Genomic DNA, 9,636 nt, shown 5'->3' on the forward strand with positions numbered 1-9,636 from the left:
GATCTTTCCAAAATTGAGAAGCGTTTAGGTGATTTCTCAGCTAATCCTACCATATACATAAAGGAATTTAGACACCTTTGTCAGGCCTATGACTTAACTTGGCATGACCTCCAGGTTATCCTAACCTCTACCCTAAACTGACTGAGGTTCTAACCCAATATACCCGGTTAGATCCGGCCTCCCCCACAGGGGCCACCATTTTGGCGTCTTATTTCATTTCTCAATCAGCTCCTGACATTCGTAAAAAAAAAAAAACTTCAAAAGGTAGAGGATGGTCCTCAGATACCAATACAAGACCTAGTTAAATTAGCCTTTAAGGTCTAAAACTCCAGAGAGAAGACGGCAAGCTTGCCTTGAACAGAAGGTTCAGCTCCTAGCAGCGGCTTTACAGCCCAGTCGTAACCCCAGGCCAGAGAGCACACACCCCACAGACTCCAAGGCTGCAAAAAGAGCCTGCCTGCTATAAGTGCGGCAAGGCAGGACACTATGCCAACAGGTGTCCACAGGGTCCCCGAGCCCCAACGCAGCCTTGCTATAAGTGCAAGGCATCAGGACATTAGGCCAGTGAATGTCCTAACCTTCGTCCACCAGCAACCCCCTGCCCTGCTTGCCAGCAGGGAGGACATTGGAAGTCTGATTGCCCCACCCTGAGAACAGGTGCCGCGCCTCCACGTGACCCCCTTTCCCAGGATCCTGGGAGCTCCTTCCAGCTCCTACATCTGGACGACGACGACAACTGAAGGTGCCGAGACTCAGGGACCCCCATCACCCTCGCCAAGCCGCGGGTAACTCTCCTGGTAGTGGGTAAGACAATTAATTTTTTAATCAACAGCGAGGCTACCTATTGTGTTTTGCCGTCCTTCTCTGGACCTAGCCTTCCATCCAATATCTCTGTAGTAGGAGTAAGTGGAAAGCCATCCACTCCACGAAAAAACTCCACTCCTTAATTGCTGCCTGGCCAACAATTACTTTGCGCACTCGTTCCTCATTCCCAGCTAAAAAGGGCCCCTACCGAAAGCAATCAGTGGAAATCAGTTTGGCTTTCCCCCACTCGCCTCAAACTTACTAAATTTTCTTAACTATCTCATACTCCCCAACCTTGCCAGGTCCTTCCTTCTGGGTTTTGCCCATATTCCAACAAATGCTTCCATTCCTCATTCCTATACTAATACTGTGCCTTATTTTATTCTTCATCCATACGTCCAAATACCAACTATGGGCCCCGACCTTAACGACGCCCCTTAACAGCAGGAAGTAGCCAGACAGACCACGGCGCCCCTTTATCACTATTATCAATAAAAGGTTGGACTGTTTGGACTAGCGGAGGCAGGATGGTGCACTTCCGGGTTCTTCTTCACCACCAACTCTTCCCGTGTGTGCGAAAATGCAGCTGACGCCCGGGAAGGTGAAGATTAATCAGGCATGCACCAGGTGATGTCAATCCGAGGAGACCAAGATTTACCTGGTGGCACCCGCGGAGCCCCCCTCCCCCGACATGCCCGTGCCCCGCCTATTGCCCTTCCACTCCTAGAAAAGTCGCTCCCAGCAGATGCGCCGGGGGGTGGGCTTTCTCAGCCCCCACTCTTGTCGGGACTGTATTAGAAACTCCGCCCCCCCACCCCCAGCTCCGGTCCCTGAAGCTAGATGACCAAAGAATAAATTTGCAGTTTTGCTTTTAGCCTTGCCTACTCGCTGGTTCTTTTGTGCCCACTCTGGTGGTCTTAGAAAAACAAATCAATAATGTTAAGTTGCACCCAGTAAACTGTGTTAAGGCTAAAGAGGCTTCAATCACCAGAAATCAGTGTCAAGTAAAAAAGAGAAATGAAAATTTAAAAGTACATGACTCTAAAAGAGAAAAAGTTTAATGTGGATGAAATTCTGGATTTAAAATATCCAGTACTTTATAGAATTGACTATCCTATGATAAAATATTTACTACTTGACAGGTTCTGAAGAACATCTTTCTTTTCGAGACAGTCTCGCTCTCTCACTCAAGCTGGAATGCAATGGCGCAATCTCAACCACTCGCTGGTTGCTCACTGCTAACCTCTGCCTCGATTCTCCTGCCTCTGCCTCCCGAGTAGCTGGGATTACAGGCATGTGCCACCACGTCCAGCTAATTTTTGTATTTTTAGTAGAAACAGGGTTTCACTGTGTTGGCCAGGCTGGTCTCAAACTCCTGACCTCAAGTGCTCCACTTGCCTTGGCCTCCCAAAGTGCTGGGATTATAGGCGTGAGCCCCCTGCCTGAAGAACATCTTAATATCGGTGCAAAGTTATCCTTAATTAAGAGTATGAAAAGCTAGATACTATACAATTGATCACATAACTCTCACACAATTAAAAGATACGTAAATTCAATAAGAAAAAAAAAAACAGGAAAGCAGTCGAAGCATTTAGTAAATATGAAAAATCCCTTAAGTAAAAAGCTTGACACAATGAACTTCATTTGAGAACTTCAATTTCTAGTCTTTATAAAGTACTGTTTTAGTACCTAGTAATGTGTAAGTTGCTACGATTACAGATCTGTGATTTCTTTCAAATAAAACTATAATTCATTTATTTCACAAGTACTTACTGGGTATCTACTACTGTGGAAAAACAAAGATTAAAATACATTATGAACCCTGCCCTAAAGACACTTTAAGAGTCGAGAAGGAATAAGATATATACACACTGTAGTTAAAATGTAAAGGTACCTCAGAAAGGAAAAAGTATCTGAAATGTGGTGGGGGAAAGTACAGATTAGGGAAGGCACTGATGATGAATTTAAATAACAGGTCGAATTCAGACAAAGAAAAGAAGCCTTCCATTGGAAAAAGATGTTAGAAAAAGCAAGAAAGATGGAAAGCCACAATGAAAGAAATTTAATTTTGCAGAAATGGAAAAAACTACAAAATAATAAATGATAATAGAAGCTAGGGGTTCCAAGCTCTAGTAACTCAAATATCCTGGCCAGACTAAATCACCAATTAAAACATCTAATATTGTATATACACTCCACTGATGCTCTATAAATACTTCTAAATTAGTAATCCATGACCCCTTTTACCTGTTGTACTTCCTGGTGGAATGAAATAGTGAAACAAGTTTTATTCATACTGTACCTCAGAATAATTATTTTCAGAAGGCAAATTACTTTATTGGGGAGGTGGTTAAAAAGGAAAAAATAGAAGACAAATTACTTTTCCAATTTTGAATGTACATACTCAAAGTTAGGCAAGAACAAGAAAGGACCCTTTCAGTATATGCATACAACATACACAAGTGATACTCAAGCTTGATTTTGAAATTGTGATATAAAAACGATGTTGTTCCATCCACAGTGGCAAGATCAAAATGTTCTAGCTCCAACTCTTCCAACATTGTGCAAGCTGCTCTAGTGCTCTGTGCCTATAAAATGAAGAGCCTCTATCTGGGACTTTCTAGCTTTAAAATCCTATACACTCTGAATTCCATTCCATCTTTTCTACAGAAGTCACTGTGACAAGGCCAATAACAACAAAAACAGGAAAGGGTATTCTTCGTTCAACCCACACATAGTAAAAATTACCCCTTATTATATATCTACTAAGTGCCAGGCTCTTTCTATTTATTTCACTTAATCTTCATTAAATCCTGAAGAGCAGGCATTTTCTTCATTTTACTTAGAGGGTATTAGCTATCTCTTACATATCCAATCCAATCAGGAGTGGAAAGCCAGGATTCAAATCAAGGTCTAATTCCACAAAGCAAGCTGTAATAAACCATATTTCATAACCTGATGCCACAATCACAAATATCAGATAAACAAGTGGTGGGCTGTGATTATGGTATGACCATGTTAATCCAGACAGAACATGATCTTCTAGTAGGGTAGCTCAGACTGCCTTGTTGCCAAGTGGGAATGGATAAGTGAAGCCAAATGTGTGCGTGTGTTGTGTATGACAGTGAGAGACAGAAGAGTGATTTTCAAATGAAAGAAACAGATATACCAGCTTTCATCTTATGCTTTAAACAATTTTAACCAGACCTGTGCAGTTAATTTTTTTTTTGAGATGGAGTCTTTTCATGTTGCCCAGGCTAGTCTCAAACTTCTGGGCTCAAGTGATCCTCCTGGCTTAGCATCCCTTTAGTTGGGATTATAGGCCTGTGTCACTTCAACTAGCTGCAGTTAATTTTAATAATATTATATACAGTTCTCAAAAAGTATTGAAATATAAGCATGAGCAATAAAGTGTAGGCTTTGAAGTAAGGTACCTCTTGGTTGAATCCTGACTCTATTACTAGCAGTATGACACTAGTCATTAGTCAAGTTACTTCACCTCTCTCTCTTTTTTTTTTTTTTTGAGAGTTTCGCTCTTGTTGCCCAGGCTGGAGTGCACTGGCGCCCAACCTCCGCCTCCCGAGTTGAAGCAATTCTCCTGCCTCAGCCTCCCGAGTAGCTGGGATTACAGGCATGTGCGACCATGGCCGGCTAATTTTGTATTTTTAGTAGAGACGGGGTTTCTCCATGTTGGTCAGGCTGGTCTCGAACTCCCGACCTCAGGTGACCGCCGGCCTCAGCCTCCCAAAGTGCTAAGATTAGAGGCGTGAGCCACCACGTCCGGCCTACTTCACCTCTCTTAGCCTCATTTTTTGACTTTTAAAGTGAGAATACCTATCTTGCAGGGTAGTTAACGATGAAAGCAGAATGTGGAATATAAAGCGCTCAGCACAGTACCTAGCACAAGGTAAGAGCCTGACAAATGAAAGCTACTATATTATCCCTCAGGATCCCATTAACAAAGTTGGCCATTAAAGTGTTACACTTGGTCACTTTAATGTAGATCTAAAATTCTTCTCAAATAAAAAGTTTATTTCAAAAAGGCATACACCCTCGGTTCCATTAAACACTAACCAAACTTCAAAATAAGTATATTCTAAACCTAGAATCTAAGCAACTATTAAATACTGTTTTCAGTGGCTAAACTTTTTTTTTTTTTTTTTTTTTTTTAATAACGCTGCAAATCGTGTCATTACGAGTTCAGGCAGAAAGCGGTGGATGTGTCCCCAAAGAGGTTTGAGCGCGAAAGATCCCTACTACGTCCAAGGTAGCATTTGCCAAATGATATATATTTGGGTGAACCCGAAAAGCGGGATCTGAACAAATAACACCAGGCAGAAGGACCGCTCTTCCAGTTGATGGGACAGGAGCAGGTGGATTTGTGCTTCAAAGAATATCGTTTTATTCTTAGCCACATGCTCTCACCAACAGCTGGGTTTTAAACCTTCTGGTAGTCTTCCCCAATGCCCCAGTTTCAGACTGCAAGGGAGGGAGCAGGACTTCAGGCTCCTCTCGGCCACTGCAGACACAGGCGAAAGGGACGGAGGGAGGGAGGGGCCCACGGCCCCGAGGGGCGTGGGAGGCAGTTCGGGCCAGCTCGGCCCCGGAACCGTCCCTTCCCGGGCGGTACCACCTGCGGACCACTCTCCTAGCCTGAGCTTCGGGGCCTACAGAGCTGTGGGGCGCGGCTGCCTTCAGTCCGGCCGAGCCGCAGCAACCGGGAGGGAACTGGGGGCGTCAGTGAATAACTCTGGGATTTCAGGAGCGGAAGGAGGGCAAAGGGGGAGGTGGCATGTGGATCCCCCTCCACGGTGGGACGCTGGAGGTGACCTTCGGTTCTCCCAGTGCTCCGTCCCCGTCCCTGCCCGGACCCCTTCCCAAGTCCCAGACCCGCTGCTCCTCTCACCGTCTCGGCTTCTGTGTGCTGGGGTCCGGCACTCTGACCCCCCATTACCCCGCGGAGGAAATTCATCTTGCCGTTCAGCCACCAGGTTTACCGGCCCCTCCGGAAAAAAAAACGAAGACAACTTCCCCCGCCCTCCGCAGGGCCTAGCCCCAAATCCCGCACTCTACACTCTCCTACTGCTGCCACCACCGCCTCCAACTCGGCGGCCACTCCAGCCCCCTAAGCCCGGAAACAGCCGCCACCAGCGGCCAAGATGCGCATGCGCGGGGACGTGGCATTACGTGGCGGCCCGAAGGTTGAAGGCAAAAGGGGAGCGGAGGCGAAAGGAACCTCTTAGCTAGCTTCCACCGAAGCCCCACCCACTTCGCAGGCCCCGCCTCCCGCCGCAGGGGCACGCCTCCTCCCGCTCTTCGCAGATTGATCCTGCTGGCCGCAGCCACCCACGTGGTCGAAGCCCGGCCCTGCAGGCTGGAGAGGATTTGATTACGCGTTTCGACTTGCAGGGTGTTTAATTGTTGCCAAGCGGGACTTACTGCAAGCTATCAAATCTGAGGTCTTATTTTGTTGAGTCGAAAGTGAAATTTTTCCTTCGGCCGACGTGACAGGTAAGGGTTCCTGGCCCCTGGGAGGGTTCGCTTGGTTTGACGGTTTACTAGTACCGGCGTTGTGGCTTTCTGATCCCGGTAAATTGCATTTATTTACAGGGCTTTGTTTGGTGGTAAAAAGGGTTACTAGACACCCCTCATTCCACTGCCACTGGAGGGCGCATTTCTCAGCTCTTTCTCTTGAAACCTGCTGAAAGGAATTCCTAGATCTAAACACCAGGTACACCTCTATTTTCAAGTGTCATCAGGAGGAAACCCACCAAACCCTACATTTAGCTTGCTAGAGAAATACATTGTTCTGCTGTGTCAGTTCGGCGAGTAACATAATGTTTTGTTATTAACTCTAAACCTCTGAGTTTTCCTTTTTTTTTTTTAACATGAAAAAATGTCATTTTCTCTAATTGATATGCCTGTTCCTTTGGCAGTGATGTTGTCAGTACACATGCTTCTGGAATTGTCTTGTAAATTTCTTGAGGCTAAAAAGCACAGGTCTAGTTAGCTAACTGACTCATGCACCTCTCCCCTTGGATTCCCCACGGGTCTCAGATTCAGCATTTAAAATTGAACTCGTCATCTACCCCTGCCTCCCTTAAAGAAAAAAGTCAATATGCTCCTTCTACTGTGTGCGTGCCGTGCTCAGTAGTACCACTGTCCAAATAATTGCCTAAGCTAGGCAGGAAGCTGGGAAGAATCTTAGACTCTGGCTTTCCACCCACACGTGTCCAATCAATAGTCATGTCCTATCATTTCTGTTTATAGAATATTTCTCAAATAGGTCCTCTGCTCTCCATCCTTGATGCCTGTGACATAGATTATGTTCTTCTCATCATTTCTCGTTGAGATTACAGCAACAGCCTCCTAACTAGTTTGTCTGCATTCAGCCCTGGCTTCCTTCCAGTCCAATCTCCAGTCCATCCTTGGGTGAGACTAACAACAACAAAACATCTGTTCATGTCAGTCCTCTTAAAATCCTCCAGTTCCCCATTCTTTCCAGAATAAAGTCCAAACTCTTTAGTTTGTCATACAGGCCTGTTATGATCTGGTTCCTGCCTACTTTTTCAGCTCCTGCCTCCCCCACATACTCTGGGCATTTTTCTCGGACCTAGATATGCCCTTCCCCTCCCTTCTCTTCATCAAGCAAACTCCTGCTATTCCTTAAGACTCAACTCTGGCATCATTCTTGAAAGCTTTCCCTAAAATCTAGGTACATATCTATATGTTAGCACTTTGCAGTTATTAATACTGTGTATGGTGTACATTCAATAAATGCTTGCTAAACCAAACTGTTAAGGGCAGGACTGTTTTATTCATTTTATATCTCTGTTGCTTACCACTGTCTCATAAAAGGTGATATTGATGGATAAATTAATAAATCATTGAAAGAATATATGAATATTATACTAAGGAGGAGGTTCCCTTTTTTTAATCTGTAAAGTGAAACTGTAGGGAACACATCATAGGCAATGTGTTTCCTAGGGCCAGCGTTTTAAGCCTGGGCAACTTGGAGAATAGTGGGGTCATACTGCCAAAAATACTGTGCACTAAGCATTGTCCTCTGCTTTAAAACTACACACTTGATATTTTACCATAGACATTTTCCATGGGAGGATTTTGTTGCAGCCTAAAAAAGTAGTAAATTACTCAGCATTTTTATTACTAAGAAATGCATGCAAAGAGCTTCACTTAAGCCCCTAAGCTTCACCCCTCCCTGAACCTCACTTCACCTACTCCCTGAACCTCACTCTACCCCATCATCAGGAATGAGGCTCATAGATGGAGTGGGCCACAAATGTCTATTACTCCTCTTATTTAATAATTAAAAAGAGTGCCTTGACATTTTAGCAAAGTTGTTTAAAGGCACCAGCCTTGTCAAATGTCCTGTTTTGCTTTAAACTTTGGTGGGTACAGTAGGTTACTATACTTTAGTGAGTAAAGTAGGTTACTATACTTTAGTGAATATAGTAGTAACAGCTTACTATGAGTTTTCCCTGCATTTGACCTGTTTTCTTCCCTAGCAGCATCCCCTGCACAGGAGTGATGGACAGTTGGGTGCAAAGGTGATGAAGGTGGGATCCCGGAGGCATTGTCACTAGAGAACAACCATGAGATGGACTCCTTATTTTAGAGGAAGAGTTACATATTAATCCACTTCTACTGATTTTGTAGAGTGAGAAAAGTCAGGGACTGTGTTGTATTACTGTTTGCACCCTTTAATCATCTAGTATAATTCCTTTAATATGGTAGATGCTCAGGAACTACCTGAGTTAATAAAGGAAGAGAAAACATGAAAAAATTGTGACGGCCTGACTTGCACTGTTATACGTCTGGCTTTCATAAATCTAAGCATTCAGGATGAGAGTCCCATGAATCATTAAAATACGCATAATCAAAAGTAAGAATGATTCTTCTTTTTCTAAACCAAACCTGACAGTAGATCAACAAACAAAATTCATTGGTTTGAAATTCAGTTTTTCAAATAGCTTTTTTCAGTGGCCCACTATTTCTATCCTTTCTTGCTTTCTAGTGGAAAACTCAGCAAAAACAACGAAATATAATTGCATAAGATTGTTTTTTAGTTGGGGTGGTAGTGAGTAGAATGTTGTCTATGCCTGCTTGGGAGGATAACTATAAATGATCATTTGTATTTGAAATCTATCGTAGATAGGTTTTTATTTATTTATTATTTTGCTAGGTTATAAGCCCCTTCAGTATCGTGTATAGGTTTTTAAAGACATGACTCACACCTGTAATCCCAGCACTTTGGGAGGCCAAGGTGGGAGGATCACTTAAGCTCAGGAGTTCGACACCAGCCTGGGCAATGTGGCGAAACCCCGTCTCTACAAAAAATAAAATGTTAGCTGAGCATGGTGGCACGTGCCTGTATTCCCAGCCAGTAGTCCCACTTACTTGGGAGGGTGTAGGAGGATCGCTTGAGCCTGGGAGATCCAGGCTGCAGTGAGTCATGATTGTGCCACTGCACTCCAGCTGTGACGATGGAGTGAGACCCTGTCTCAAAAAAAAAAAAAAGACTAGTTGAGGCTGGGCGAGGTGGCTCACACCTGTAATCCCAGCACTTTGGGAGGCTGAGGCGGGAGGATCATCTGAGGTTGGGAGTCCAGACCAGCCTGACCAACATGGAGAAACCCCGTGTCTACTAAAAATACAAAATTAGTTGGGCATGGTGGTGCTTGCCTGTAATCCCAGCTACTGGGGAGGCTGAGGCAGGAGAATTGCTTGAACCCAGGAGGTGGAGGTTTGCAGTGAGCAGAGATTGCGCCCTTGCACTCCAGCCTGGGCAACAAGAGTGAAACGCCATCTCGA

At 44.5% G+C, this 9,636-nt stretch overlaps 1 protein-coding gene across 2 annotated transcripts in view; it reads right to left on the reverse strand.

Annotated features, from left to right (window-relative positions):
- Positions 1 to 6,074, reverse strand: part of USO1 (USO1 vesicle transport factor) — a 93,424-nt gene extending 87,350 nt beyond the window's left edge. For both annotated transcript variants that reach the window (XM_023189792.1, XM_023189791.1), the window contains exon 1: positions 5,711 to 6,074. In XM_023189792.1, the coding sequence (XP_023045560.1) occupies positions 5,711 to 5,776 (66 nt within the window). In that variant the 5' untranslated portion in view covers positions 5,777 to 6,074. The remainder of the gene's footprint in view (positions 1 to 5,710) is intronic.
- Between the last annotated feature and the right edge of the window lie 3,562 nt (positions 6,075 to 9,636).

The sequence above is a fragment of the Piliocolobus tephrosceles genome, chromosome 3 (genome assembly GCF_002776525.5).
Source record: "Piliocolobus tephrosceles isolate RC106 chromosome 3, ASM277652v3, whole genome shotgun sequence".
Taxonomy (NCBI): domain Eukaryota; kingdom Metazoa; phylum Chordata; class Mammalia; order Primates; family Cercopithecidae; genus Piliocolobus; species Piliocolobus tephrosceles.